Source organism: Cryptotermes secundus, unplaced genomic scaffold (assembly GCF_002891405.2).
Source record: "Cryptotermes secundus unplaced genomic scaffold, Csec_1.0 scaffold699, whole genome shotgun sequence".
In the NCBI taxonomy this organism is placed as follows: Eukaryota; Metazoa; Arthropoda; class Insecta; order Blattodea; family Kalotermitidae; genus Cryptotermes; species Cryptotermes secundus.
In genome coordinates this window covers 583,467-599,017 of record NW_019738883.1, presented here as the reverse complement: position 1 = coordinate 599,017, position 15,551 = coordinate 583,467, and the positions used below count along the sequence as shown (strand labels likewise).

Genomic DNA, 15,551 nt, shown 5'->3' with positions numbered 1-15,551 from the left:
GTTATTTAGAGTCAGTGAGCAGAGGAATATCCTACATGAAATAAGAAAATGGAAGGCTAATTGGATTGTTCATATCTTACGCGGTAACTGCCTTCTAAAAGAAGTTATTGAAGGAAAGATAGAGGGGCAGATAGAAGTGAACAGAGGACGAGGAAGAAGACGTAAGAAGATGCTGGATGACCTTGGAGACAGAAGAGGATATTTTCATTTGAAGGAGAAAGCTCTGGATCGCATCAAGTGGAAGAACTGTTTCGGAAGAGACTGTGGACCTGTCATCTTGACAGATTACAGATGAATGAATGAAGAGGAAGTGCAATCATCAGGTTGAACACTGCTTGATTTTGTGGAGTGGTATAAGTAATTCTGTGAATGCAAGGAAGCCAACAGCTCTGGAGGATCTGAAGCATCTGACGCATGAGGTTTATTTTGTCTGTATGGCTCTTGAACCTGCAATATCCTTACAAGCATATTGTTATTAATAATGCGTTGATGTTGCTCATTAGCATTTAAAATATATGTGACTTTGAAATAAATTTTACAATACTGGATGACCATCTCCATGCTTTAATGTTAACGATCTAAGTGAATAAATTGTGTATACATTTTTGGGGACACTATTAATGCAATGAGGAGTTGACATATGCATATACCTTTTTCTGTTTACTAAAACTACTTTATTTCCGTTTCAGAGAAATTGAATGTTATATTTTCTGATCTCATTTTTATTGACTGACTTTTATATTTTATTGAAATAAAAACTGAATAACACAATTTTCTTATTTTCTGAAGCATAGTTTTAATTATACAATTAAAAACATTGCAAATTTCTTGTATGATCAGACATATTAATATTTATTACAAACTTTTATATTGTTTGACTAAACTACTTTTGATATGGATGGGTCTCTTGAGTTCAAATTACTGTTGTTGTACCACATTATTCAGTCCTAATGGAGCTGTTTTCTTGAAGCTTTGTAAGAGTTGCACTGCAAAGAATTATTCCCTTAACAAAAGATCATATAATGTCTCAACTTCATTTAATAATTTTCTCTGAGTAACAAATATTCTTTCTTTTTCTGAATTCCAAATGAAGGAAAATTGTAGTATATATGTACATACATACATACATACATACACACATACATAATTTCAGAGTATTCATAAATGTGCAACTGGCACTGTTTATAAAACTTGTCAAACACAGATAAAATCGCAGAGACATCAATTTGACATAACATATAGTGTGATATAAATTACTCAAATGAATTTTGATATCCCTGGTGCAGTGTTTGTTTTGATATGTTGGTAGAATAATAAGCTGCTTAAAACTTGACACATTCACAAAACCTACATAAAACCTGACGTTATATTGTTTCTCTGCATAGCAGTTGTTGTTTGGGTGTGTTCATGTATTTTGATTGATGTTTGAAGGTATGGCAGAAAAGTGTTGGCCAAGTTGTTGACATGTGATTGAAGGTGACTTTTACCTTTTTTCTTATCCTTGCTGCATGCCCTTCTTTTGCTTCTGTAAATTGCATGAAACTTATTTATTGCTTGTGTGAAAGATTTTTGCGTGCCATTTATTGTAAAGCACCCTGTGTTTTATTTAATTTGCAGGCATGTTTGTGTTTCTTTCAGTTTTGTTGATACTAACTAGTCTTTGCATGCACTGACTTGTGTTGCACATATCATGTTGTCCATTTGTTGTTTTCTCACTGTTTTCTTAGTTTCTTTCTGAAAGCTAATTGACCACGTTACCATTCCCCTCCAATCCCCTTCCTTTTCACCCTGTTACACTGTTATAGGTTGTGGTACATCTGGAGTCGTTCTCTCCCCCTTTCCTAGATCAGTATTTCCCCCTGGCCTAACTTCTATAGGGGGATTCACTCCTTCTTATTGCATGCAGCAACAACCATATTATACACATCCTCCTGGTCCAAACCCTGGTCTATGGAAAAGTCCCTCTGTTTCAGATTTAACTTCAATCTATCAAATGTCAAACAGCCACTATGGTGTTAATAATTCTACTTCTAATCCGCCAACTATTAATTCTTCTATTCGTGGTGGCCCATTCTCATCATCCTCCCTACCCAACACCACTGCTGCTCCAAATCAACCACCAAACTCTCTCCCATTGTTGCCAAATACCTGCACCGTGGAACCTATCATAGCTGCCAGTAACACTGGAACTGGGGCGGAGAAGTACGCGCACAGTAGCAGCCACGCACAGTCACAAGTGCAGCAAGGAAGGACTGGGTCTCCTATTGCTACATCCACAGGTGTGTCAACTGTTGGGGTCCAAAGCTCCAGTGAGATTGATCGTATCATGGCAAAGATTGAGCAAGACAACCGAATCTTGGCAGAACTGGACAAGACCAGGTCTACTATTGGTAAGTGCTTCCTCATGTTGTTCTGCTGCCTGGATTGCGCAACATGGCTTGGATGCACACATCCAGTTTGTGAGGTGACCCTGTACTTGGCCCTTTGATCACAATGTAATGTGGTGTGGGGCTTGGTTAAACATAAAACTTAAATAGTGGAGAGTTACTCTTGTAATATTAAAATTGTTGTTTTTAAGTAATTGGTGCTTTCCAGAACACCTATTCACATCCTTTAATAAGGAAAGAATTCCTTAACTTTCTGTTCAGCATGACATTTGAAGCTCATTGACTAATAAAAAGAAGAATATTTTAAAAACTTACTCAAATTTTCATGTGATTCGACTTCATCTATGTGTCTGTAATTAGTTAATATGTATATAAAAGGGGATTTGATGTGTGATGGACTGAGTGTTTGGCTGAGATATTTTGTTTAAAAAGAGTGAAATATTTTATAGACCATTCTGAATGAAAGGTATATTTTATCACCTGTGATATTTTGCAACAGATATCTCATTATATAGGCATATTATATAAACATAGCCAAATATAATGTCCCATCCTTTCAAAAACCAGGAGTTACATGGAAGGACCATAATGTAATTTTCACCGAAATCAAAGATTAAAATTAATATAAACATAGATATTAGCCCTTGTTATAAACCATACTAGGAAGATTATCAAAAGAATTAAAAGAGATGATGGTAAAGTGGATGTCAATTTAAAATATTAGATTTTATCTACTCTTAAATGATATGGAAACATTATTTGAGTGCATGATGGGCACCTTGGAATCTGGTAGGAATATCATGTTGGTCAACTTGAGGGTGCTTTCTTCTCTTCACTGAATTCTCAGGTATTTAACATTCGCAGTGCATCTTATGATGCAGTTCACATTCTTATTTCTAATTCCTTGAGCAATATAGAACTTCATTTTAGCAGAATTTCTAATATGGCAGTGGTGGATATGGCATCTTTGGTTTGAATTTAATTCAGATTAAACATAATTATCATTTATTTCTTGTATGTTTGCTCTCAATAAATGATACAATTCTGCTGCTTTATATTCTTATAGGGTCTTTCTTCTTCCTTTATCTCACAGTCCTGCTGCTATATTTACATAGATTATCTTGTTTTCCTCATAATTTCTGTGGGAAAGAATTTATGACATTTAGCTGATTTTACTGCTTTTGGGAGAAAGGTATTCCTTGTAACTAGCACTTTGGTGATGCTCTCTTCCTCACATAATCTTCCTTCTAGAATGATCTGTTAACAAAATTCCAAGCCAGTGCTAATATTGCTTGATATATACAGATATCATCTCACATATTGTCTTGTGTATTCTCACAAAATTGATTCACACTGTAATTATATGGGTTTTCTTTCTGTGTTTTGAATTTCATAATTATTAATATCTTTGCATACTTTCATTCTACTGCAGTTCTCTGAAAGGATTAATATCCTTGGAATTTGTAGGATTTGAGGTTCTCATGTTAGTGGTTAAGAAGAGTTCTATCTTCTGGGATGTAATAGTGTATAGTCTGTTGAAAGTCAACCAACAATTTTGAGGGGTATGTCATTTGCTACCTACTTCATGCTGGTTTCTTGCTTGGCTTGTTCTTCGACCCTGAAGGTGGAGGGGACGTTTTCCTTCGAAACGTTGGTTAATTTTCAATGGACTACATGACGTTACATCTCAGAAGATAGAATTTTTCCTCAGAATTTGACTACATAACTTGAACATGTATGCATACTATTATGTTGTCTCCTCATTGATCGTGCAATTGAAACAACGTGCCTTTAAACATCAGAAGTCATGAAAAGTGATTTCTAAGTCGAAAGTTCTTTTCCCCCCATTATTCTCATGTTGGTACAGGTGACACTTCAGACTGTACCACCATCACTATACCGGTCCCCCAACACAAAGCCTTGGGTGCAGAGCGTTTATTACCAACCTGCAGACAGCAACAGCCATCACCACCACATCAACATCTGCAACAACACTCTGCTGACTCACAGAAACACTACCTTAAAGTCCCACAGATAATGTATGGTCATGGTTCTCGAAGTGGTAGTCATGATCAGCAGCGTAAGTGTGGTCCATTCTTTCAGGCAAATTCAGAGTTCGTAGGCTAGACTTTGGTTAGTATAGTTCAGTGGCTGATCAGATGTACCAAAGAAATGAGCTCTTGATAACATAGTTATGCCAGAGGAGGGAAGTGTAATGGATAGTAGGCATCATGAACTTACCATGAGGCACTGCTGCTGCAAGAGATTTGGATGGTGGATATTATATTGGTCACCAATATCACAGGCTGTACCAAAAGTCATGAGAGCATCTATTTTGTGTTAAGGAAAGTGTCCATGTATAAAAATAGACACTGCAGTTGTTGTGTCATTTTTCTATGAACTCCCCAGTATGATCAAGGCATTTCTGTCTGTGATACATGATGTTGAAAATGCCATTGCAATAGAAGACAATTTAATACTTTGCAAACATGCACACATGGTTTGTTTGACTGCCTTATTGTTTTTGTAGTGCTGGCCCCTCATGTGATCTTTCAAGGGCCTGAACAGATGGTAGTCTGAAATCCTGATTATGGTGAGGATTATGGAGCACTTCCCAGCCAAACTTTTCAATTTTCCCTGATATCAGATGTGCAATGTAAGGGCATGCATTATTGTGTTAAAGAATGTGTTTTCTTCTTCAGGCTTTTGCCATGAAGTGCACATCACAGTTTCTGAAGCATCTTTACATAGTAAACTGCATTGATGATTTCCTCTCTTGGTAGGAAATCAACAGTATGCACCCTCAGCATCCCAGAAAATTGTTACCATAATTTTTCCATACAAGGGTATGGTTCTGGACTACTCCTTCTTTAGAGTTGGAGCATGATACCATTAAGTGCTCTGTCGTTTTGTTTCGGGGTTAAATTATGGAACTAGCTTTTATTACCAGCATTGTATTGTGGCATATTTGCTCAAAGCAAAAATTGTGGAGCCGGATACAGCCATTGCTAGCAAACAGCTCTGAAACAACATTTGTTTCTAGGCAATGGCTGCAAAACAGAATACGTAATGATATCTGTTGCTAGGCAGCAGATACTTAATAAGCAAGACTAGATGGCTGCTGCAATGTATACGCATGCAACAGAGAAACAATGTTTTCTCTGTGGTCCATGCCAAGATGTTATAAGCAAGGGACCAGGTCAGTTAGTCTGTGAAGAGAAGACTTAGTTGTACTTGCAAGAGTGCTCAGTTGGAAGCCGCAATTCAGTGTGGGCTTGAACAGGATGCAAAGCTAGAGGCTGATCAAAGATGTTTACACCAGAATTGTTTTCCTTCATGAGGAATCCAATTACAGTGTGCTGATAAAACAATGTACAATTTACAGTTTTTTTTTTTGCAGTGTGTTTTGTGTTATATTTGTGTGCATGCACTGGACCTGCATTTCAGATTGCAGAAAGCAAATATGGCTCTCACCCATATAACTTCTATTCTCCTTATCTCAATAAAGTTGCATAAACTGATGCTGCTCTTAACTTTCGGTATGGTCCTCATACAATATATTCTTTATAGTGGCTTTCTTAGATTTTTTAGTTTATGATTACAATTTAAAAATACTTGAGAAAATTACATACATTTATGTTTCATGTCCTGTTTCAAACAATGACTTTATTTTATATTGTGCTCTTATATTTAATGCTGCATCCACATTTATCCTAATGTAATACCATTTTGATGTACCTTGAACCAATTTTACTAAATTTTTAATGCCTATAAGCACATGATCTCTGCATTAGACCCTGGATGTTTTATGTTTGTAGAATGCACAGGCCCCAGTATGGGAAGATATTATGGAGCATGTTTTGTGTTCCTTGTTCCTACAATTCTCTGTGCAAAATAAAAATTGTAAATACAATATTCACTGTTCATCTGTAATCCTGTAAATGTCACATTACTCCAAGATTGATTTGTTATTTGTACAAAAGCAAAAAGAAATTTTTCTTTAAAAATCATATTATTTATTTGATTGTATGTTATTTAATTATGCTATTTTCACTGCAGTTTCACTGATATATAGCACAACTGAATGAGAGGAGAGAGTAATTATGTGTCATGATAGGAAAAGCTGGAGAGGAACATTCATGATCTACTTTAGGGTTTCACTCCGATATCTGCATGTAGAGGCTAAGGAACACAATGATAGACTGCAAGCAGAGATTTAAATGGGTACATCTGAAAATGTCTGTGATTTTAAAAAGCTGCGCCAATAAGTGAAGTCCAAAATAGTAACATTAATGACATAATTCAGTTCTTCAGTAGGCCGTCAGATGATCCTTTTTTTTTCTTTTGTTTGATCATTGGATAGTAGTTTCAGTTGGTTGTTTGGCATAAGTTTAATATCAAATTCTTAATTCATAAGGCTTTTTCACAATAGTAGCATGCAACATTTGATTTAGAAGAAGAATAAGTACAGAATATTAAGAGACAAGACATGTATTCTTATTAAATGTGATCTGTAATTATTAATCTTCTGCAGCAGCATTTGTCTTCCCATGTAGGTAAGTGCATGCCATCTATCCCTATCTTTGCATTTTACCTTTTTCTGTCATGAAGTACATAGGCTGCTTACCTCTGCCTTGCCTATGTAGTTGCACACTAGTTTAACATGCATTAGACAGAGAGCTTCTATTCCATTCTTTGTCTGTTGCACAATAAAAGTTTTCATGTTTAGTTCATTTCATCAGAATAAAGCTCATTCAAATTACTTTGTAATAAGTTATTTTCAGGTGTTTCCTGCTTGCTGTATGAGAGCTGGACTTGTACTTGTACACAGATAATTCCGTAGCATTTGGTATTTGTTGTGCGGTTGGCTTGTTCAACATTTTATTGGCCACATTCTGTTAATTTAAATACTGTTATACCATATATTACTTGGTGGTATTCTCTTTTACTCACTTCTTTCACTTCAAGATTGCACCTTTCTTCATACATATACGAGTATGTTATAAGAGTAAATACTTTAAAAATATGGAAAATACATTTTCCAATTTAGTGGATGACAATAATAATATATTTCCTTAGACATAATGTTTACTACTCTGAGGATAAAACTCTGATTATTAATACTGGTTAGGCTTTATTTTTTTAAGATAACAAGAGTGTACAATCACCATTGATGCTATCAGAGCCGATTCATTGCATTACATGATACAGGCATGCCTGCCTTTCACATAGTGTATGGAACCTTACACTTCCACTGGAATTGACTGACAGCCTCCTGGCCATAAATCTAAATATGTTAGTTAAAACAGTAATTATAATTTGTATGCAGTGGTGTAGCCAGCAATTAGTGAATGGCAATTCCAGGACCTTTATTTTAAGCATTTAAGTCCTGAAGAAACTCTAGTCTATAACTTTTTTAAAACTATTATTTTAAAACTATTTAAAACTAATATTTAAAAATATTTTTATATTTTCATATTCCTGTTATTGTTCTGTTTGTATGTAACTCAGATATAGTTATACATGGGCTAATGACAAGTTTGCATTTGATTAGCATCAGTGACACATGTCTCCAGTTTCAATTCTTACATTTATTATGTTAAGGCAACATTTATGCCAGTTTCTCAGTCAGATTGAAAACATGCATAATGTGGAGTTGCACTATTTAAACTCTTCACAAAACATTGTTAGGATCATCTAACCATGGAGGATGAGATGAGTAGGGCATATTTAAAATATGGAAGATGACAGAAGTGTGTACAACATTTTGATTGAACCTCCTAAAGTGAATAGATCTCGTTGAAGATCTAGGTGTAAATGGTAGGATAATATTAAAATCAACCATAGTGAAATAGGGTAGATGGGTGTGTACTGGACTGACCTGGCTAAAGCAGGGTCCAGTTGTGAGCTGCTGTGAACTTGGTAACAAACCTTTATGTTCCATAAAAGGTGGTGAATTTCTTAACAGAGCTACCATTACCTTCTAAAGAAGGACTGTGCTCCATGGGCCTAGGTAGGTAGACTGATAGACAGACATACAGACAGATAGGTAGCTTAATATACATATCTGAACATTCTGTGCAATGTCTTCAATGTTTTCTTGTTTATATGGCAGTCTTCAGGAGTACAACTCCATCCAGTCTTGTAAGTAAGTTGCTAATGTTTTGGAGGGTTGTGCTTCCTCCACTTTCATGATAATATTACCCAGAGGATGATAGTCTAGATCTTCACCACTGAGAAAACCTCAGATCTTATAATGATTATCTTTTTTTTCTGATAACATCTTTGGTTATCTTACATGTATTTGCACATAGAAATATAGCTAGTGGTTGTAAGTATTAAGGAAATTATTAAAAAATTACACTAAGATCGAAAGAGAAATGTCAAGAATATTTTTTAAGATTTTATTCCAAATTATGTGTAAAATATGTAACGTAAGACGAGAGAAAAATCTACTCTAAATACAAGATATATGTAAACTGACAGAGGGATGGAGACATATTTTCAGATAATGAAACATAAGTCATGGGACATGTACACTGAAGTAGGCTAATATCTATGTTTGGGAGAGGGATAGAGATATTGGATATCCAAAATATGTATCAAAAGTTATATAATCTAACAGGAATAAAACTTGTAGCATTATGATTGTAATATATATGGGCTTTAAGCATTAATAGCTCCGGAATGTATAGATATCACCTACAGGATAGATTTTCAGAAGTATGTCAGTGGAGATAACATTGTCACTGTGTAAAAGTTAAAGACTAATTTCTCATGGCTGATCTACTTTACGGACATGGTGATAAGAAACAGATATTTTTATGGCATTGTGTTCGTTATTGTTTACCATATATATTGATCTCACTGCATTATTATAGCATAGCCAGGAAGTATGTAGTATAAGGGCATGCATAGCATTTCTTGCCTACAGTTCAATATGTACAGAATAATAATGCAACACCCTGTGTTTGGACTGGTAAATCTACCTTCTGTTATGTCCTGTAACACACAGTGCTAAATGTTAAATGTTATGCGTAACATGTAGGTAACTTAGGCCTTAGATATGTTATCAGAAATCATAACGAAATATTTCTGTCATTTTATGAGACATTTTAGACACACAGTTTTCTTGAATTTGATTCTGTATGCATCAATACAGTAATCTTCTATATTTAATGCATGAATTTTCTAAGGGTCACAGTGTCTCAGGGTGAACCCCTCTTCAATATATCATTAATAATGGAACATTGTTCTTATGTACAAACATTAGTTAAAAATATTATCATTTAGGATGTAATGCCATGTAGTCCAGTAGAAGTTCACCAACGTTTTGGAGACATGTAGTGCCTCCATCTTCAGGGCTGAAGAATAAGCCAAGCCAGAAACCAGTCACAAGTAGGCCTACAGGACTACATGTCATTACATTCCAGAAGATAGTATTCTTCATAGTCACTGCTGTGAGAGCCTCAAATCCAATATCATTTAATTAGGTTGTGTAATTCAGTAACATAATTTAATATCTAGGTATCCATTAGAGTCCTAGTGAGTTGCACTGGTGTATTCTACTCATGCATGTCCTTGGCTACAGTACATCACATATTCTTCTTCTAACCTTTCATAGTTTTAGACCATCTTCAAGAAGCAACATAGTACTGTATAATGTTTAGACAGGGTATATGAATTCGAATTTATTTATGTTCCATAAAACTAGGTACAGGTTGATACCATAGGATATGGAACAAGTCAAGTACAAATACCTAATATCTGTACTATAATAGTTTTGCTTGAAAAGTTAATAACATTATAATGCAGTATTAATATTATCATGCTAATTGGATACACATGGCACATTCTGCAAATAAACAAAATGATACAGTAACATGTCTGGGAATACACTTTAGCATAGAATTGATACTAGTTACTGTTTGTTTACATTGAAATATTCATCTATGGAGTAGGAGGTGTGAGTAAGTAAGTAACGTTTCAATGCTGTTTTAAATTGCATAATATTACTAGTTGCTTTTTTGAGACTTTGAGGGAGGCTAATGAACACTTTGATGCTGAAGGAGTGAACTCCTTTTTGATATACAGGTAGATTTGCTGAATATTGGTGGAAGTTGAGTTTTTGCCTTGTATTTATGAGTATGTTATGGTTGTCAGAATTTAAATTGTACATGCTTATGCTGTCTAGCACAAATAATAGGAGTGAGTGTATATATTGTGAGTGAGACAGTAATATTTTTAAGTTTTTAAATAAATCTCTGCAAGAATCTCTATTCTTGCTTCCTGTGATAATTTTAATTGCCCTCTTTTGCATTTTGAAAATTTTAGTGCTATCTGTAGAGTTTCCTCAGAATATTATTTCATATGACATAGCAGAATGAAGGTAGGCATAGTAAACCATTTTCATTACTTCCTGAGACATGTAGGGTTTAATAGATCTGAAAGGCTGTTGTATAAAAACTGTGTTATTAAGGTTAGTCTAGAAACTTAGTTTAAACTTGCTGTGAATGTGTTTGTCAAATCCTCTAGCTTAAATTGTTATAGTCTTTCATAGCTAGAGTATAAATAATTTGGATCAAAAGTAAGTTTGGTGAAGTTTCTTACATTATATAAAGTTTTCATTTTGAGGCTTAAGTAGTAGATCAGGTAATCATTCTTTACTGTTGAACATACTCATTTACTAACATAATGTCTTGTATTGGGAGCTGGGATAGCATAGTCAGTATAGCGACTAGCTACCAGCTGGACAGCCCAGGGGTCTGAGTTTGAGTCCCAGTAGGGTCAAGAATTTTCTCTTCTCCACGTCGTCCAGACCGGCTCTGGGGTTCACCCAATCTCCTATCCAGTGGGTACCTGAGGCTCTTTCTCCATTTGTAAATCAGCCGGACCATGAAGCTGACCACTCACCTCCAGCAGGTGTTGAGGTCAAGAAAATGTAGATGTATACATCCACTCCCTTATACACCTTCATAGCATAGTGCTTAATTAGTTAAGCACAGGAACAAATTTACCTTAATATCTTGTACTGAAAAGTAATTTGGATATCCAATGAATATTACCCTATTACTAAGTATTTTTCTTTTTCAAGTTCAGTAGGCAATATCTGGTATAGTAGGCTGCCTCATTATTTTCTTTCTCAATTAATCATTACACTAATGTGTACCAATATCTTCATTAATTTTTTCTCTTATTTTTGGTTGGTTGAGACTGAGTCCACTTGGTACTGCAGCCGTTACTTGCCTATTTTACCAGCCCCAGATCATAGATGATGGTGATTGCAGAGTAATTGGTGGAATAAAGATTGGCAGGGGAAACCGAAGTACTCGGAGAAGACATTCCCCAGCGTAACTTTTTCCACCACAAATCCCACATGACCAGACCCGGACTCGAACCCGGTCTGTCACAGTGGGAAGCCAGTGACTAACTGCCCAAGCTATGGTGCGGCCTCCACATACATCTAAATTGCCTTGCATATTGATAATATGCATTGCTCTTGAGTTGTGTCACATGTTACTGCACAAAGCATGACATAAAAGCAATGGATCTTCATGACTCACTGCTGAGATATTCTGCATGTACATTGTCTAACACTAGAGGTGTAGGGTCAATGCTTCTACATGTATCTACAAGAGAGAAGTTGGTAATACATCATTTGCTGAAAGCAGTCTTCATGTATGCGTTACAGTTAAAATATAATATAATATAATAATAAATATAATTAAGGATAGGTCTATAGACACAATGTACAGTATACTAATTATATAATTTATCAGTGACTTGAGTGCTGGTCTAAATATATCAAAATATGCTCTTGCAAAACCAATGCTAACCCAAATTATTATTGGAAATGCTGCTGTTGTATCTGCAATTCACCGTCCACAAAACATTTAATTAAATATTGTTCTTCTATTATATGAAAAATTTAATTTCATATGCAGTAAGTTTATACATACAAATACAGTNTGCTTTATGAGGAATTAGTTTGTACCATTGAATATTTGACACAATAGACAAGGTGTCGCAGAAACCGATGTTGCTATAGCCAAGTTTTACTGTACATGTATGGTGATGTGATGAAGGGATGATACATCAAGTGAAACTATACTGAAGGTAACTACTGACTTAGAATATGGATATCTCCAACACTTACTTTCGTCTGATATGCATACTGACAAATAACTGATTAGTGGAGGCAAAATTGTTGAAAGCAAAATGTAACACATCTGCTGGTACATTCTTTTTCATACTTGAGGCTAAAACTGAGTGTGAAAGAACTGGCAAACACATTTTTAGGAAACAAACTTTGGTTATCTCTGTACTGATAAAACACATAATGGGACTGGAAAATACACCATGATATACCCTAGCCTAACTAATGTGTAAATGATTTTGTCCTACCATTGACTGTTCTTCAAAAATACTGGAAAGGCTACTTGATAACTCATCAATGCATTCACAGTTTGACATTTGGCCACGAGAAGTTCGTTTTTCTCAGCAGCACAACATTAGGTAATAATCAGACCATTACTGGAATGTTCACTTAAGAATAAAAATTATTTTCCTCTACTGAATAAATTATAGTCACTTTGGCATGCTGCATTCTCACACTGCAAATACAGAAAAAGGCCTCCGGATATGGAGGATAGTTGCAAATACAATACGTTAAATAAGCAGGATGAGATGGGCAAGGCATTAGCACACATGGGTGAGAAGAGGCATGCATATGAGATTCTGGTGGGAAATCCTGAAGGCAAGACACCTAGAAAAACGTGAATGGGAGGATAATATTAAAATGGAGGTTTGATGTGGCCATCAACAAAACACTTTTATAAGTAAATAAAACTAATATAAACGTGTTAATACTGTTTTATTTTCTGCTCTAATATGTAGTTCAATCAGTCTGTTCATCATCAAATAACATAAAAGTAAAAAGGAAAAAGTAAAGTTGTCCCTGTGCTTAACTAATTAAGTACTAGGACATGAAGGTGTATGGGGGAGTGGATATATAGAACCATATTTTCTTGACCTTGGCACTAGTTGATGAATGTCTGCTTCAGGTCCCAGCTGATTTAGCCCCTGGGAAAGAAACTCTGGTACACATGAGCCGGTCTGGATGATGTGGAGAAGAGAAAATTCTTGACCCTACCGGGACTCAAACAGTTACTCCTTGGTTATCCAGCTCATAGCCAGTCGCTACACTGACTATGCTATTGCAGTTATAATAAATACATAGCTGTGGTCACTGAATTGCCGCAAGCCCCTCCCCAAATTAAATTGGTGCTTCAAGATATACAATGGGGGATGTTGGCTGGATTCATGTGGCTTAGAATAGAAACTAGTGGTGGGCTCTTGTGAACATGGTTAATGAGCCTTTGTATTTCTTGCAATGTTGGAAATGACTCTGCATTTTGAAGTTTGTTAGTTATTTATTTGTTTAGTTTGTTAGTTACTTAGTTATGTCAAAGTATATACATGTGTTGGGAATTCAGACCACTGTTGTTAGTCTTTTAGAAAGTTTTCATATAGGAAACAATAACACAACTGGCATGTAAGTTGGAGGCAGTAGTGCAGAGAAAGATGGAGCTACTTGATTGCAGTGTTGCCAGATATCTATAACTTTGACAAGTACTTGTTTCGGATGTACTCTGACGTTATTATATTAATGTTCCTTTACCATCTTCCAAAGATCAAGTTCTCAGATATATGGGAAGGTAAGAGAGAGACATAAGAATAACATCATGGAGTTAATGATATTTATTTTGTGTATTTGGAATATTTGCAACTGGTCATTGTCATCATCTTCATTCCAATCAAAAGTATTTTAACTGGATTCCATCAGGTTGACAGTGATAGGTTCAAAGACCTCATTCTGCATGAACTCATTTGAAAGGGGCTTATCTGCAGGTTCTTGCGATGATGGAGAGATTTTCCCCCTAATGCAGCATCTAAGCTGCCAGTGGCCTGATGAAGTAAATTTGTAATGTCTGAAATCTTAAATATATTTTCTTGGCCATGTATCTTTTTGTGCCTAGACAAGTTCATTTGCATTATACAAGTGGTATGGAGGTAATGGCACTATTCTCTTGCCATGAATTTTTTGTACTGGCATTCATTTCATACACTTTATTTTGAGGCTTGCACATCTTCAATTGCAAGAATTCCATACAGGTTTGTTGAATAGTATGTGGGATATTTTTATTGGATTGGCAAAGTATTATATTGGATCTTCTGGTGCTCAAACCTTAATGTCTGTTGAAGAAAACAAAATATGACATTCTCCATATCAGTTATGGACTCTAAAGCAAAATGTGGCAGAACATGATGCAGGAACCAATTTTTAAATATCTTTCTTGTAGTCAGTGTTGCTGCTCAATCATGAGCTACAAAGTAATTTATTTTCAGGAATGAACCCAATGGCAGCTGAAGAAAGATGGCATATTATAAACCTACCTCCTTTTCCAGTAGAGAGTTTGATGCTGCCCTGTACATCACTCATTCTCTAGTGACCTTTTTGGGTGTGGTTTATATTAATCCACTTTTCATTTATATAATAATAGCTTTTGCTCTGCTTTTCCCTATATCATACACTGTTATTGAAAACACATCTTTGCAGGAGAAACATGACTTCTTCCTATCAATAACTTCTTGCCAGCATTACAGTTCCAGTTCTTGAAGGCATATGGATTTTCTAATCTGTAATATGACATCCCACTGTCATTGTATTTTGTGGCTTCTTAAATAGGAACATCTGTATTCTATCAGACAGTCAAGCTGCGGTTAAAGCAATTGGTAAACACCAGAGATCCTCAAAACTGGTCTGGGGCTACAACCAATCCCTGATACAACTGGCCAAACATAACAAGAGTTCAACTGATATGGGTGCCAGGTCATGAGGGAATTGCTGGTAATGAAACGGCAGCTCAGCTGGCAAGCACAGGATCTGAAGATCCATTCATAGGACCTGAACCAGCTTGCGGCATCTCAGTAGGAGAGTATTGCTGGTAATAAAACAGCAGATCAGCTGACAAGAACAGGATCTGAAGATACATTCATAGGACCTGAACCAGCTTGTGGCATCTCAGTAGGAGAGTATTGCTGGGAATGAAACCGCAGATCAGCTGGCAAGAACGGGATCTGAACAGCCGTTCATAGGACCTG

The 15,551-nt window shown here is 35.7% G+C and overlaps 1 protein-coding gene across 1 annotated transcript in view; it reads left to right on the top strand.

Annotated features, from left to right (window-relative positions):
- The window catches only part of LOC111871261 (RIMS-binding protein 2), a 103,179-nt gene that overhangs the window by 13,791 nt on the left and 73,837 nt on the right, over positions 1 to 15,551 (top strand). The window contains exons 5-6 of the mRNA XM_033754175.1: positions 1,806 to 2,390; positions 4,255 to 4,467. Coding sequence (XP_033610066.1) covers positions 1,806 to 2,390; positions 4,255 to 4,467 — 798 coding nt within the window. The remainder of the gene's footprint in view (positions 1 to 1,805; positions 2,391 to 4,254; positions 4,468 to 15,551) is intronic.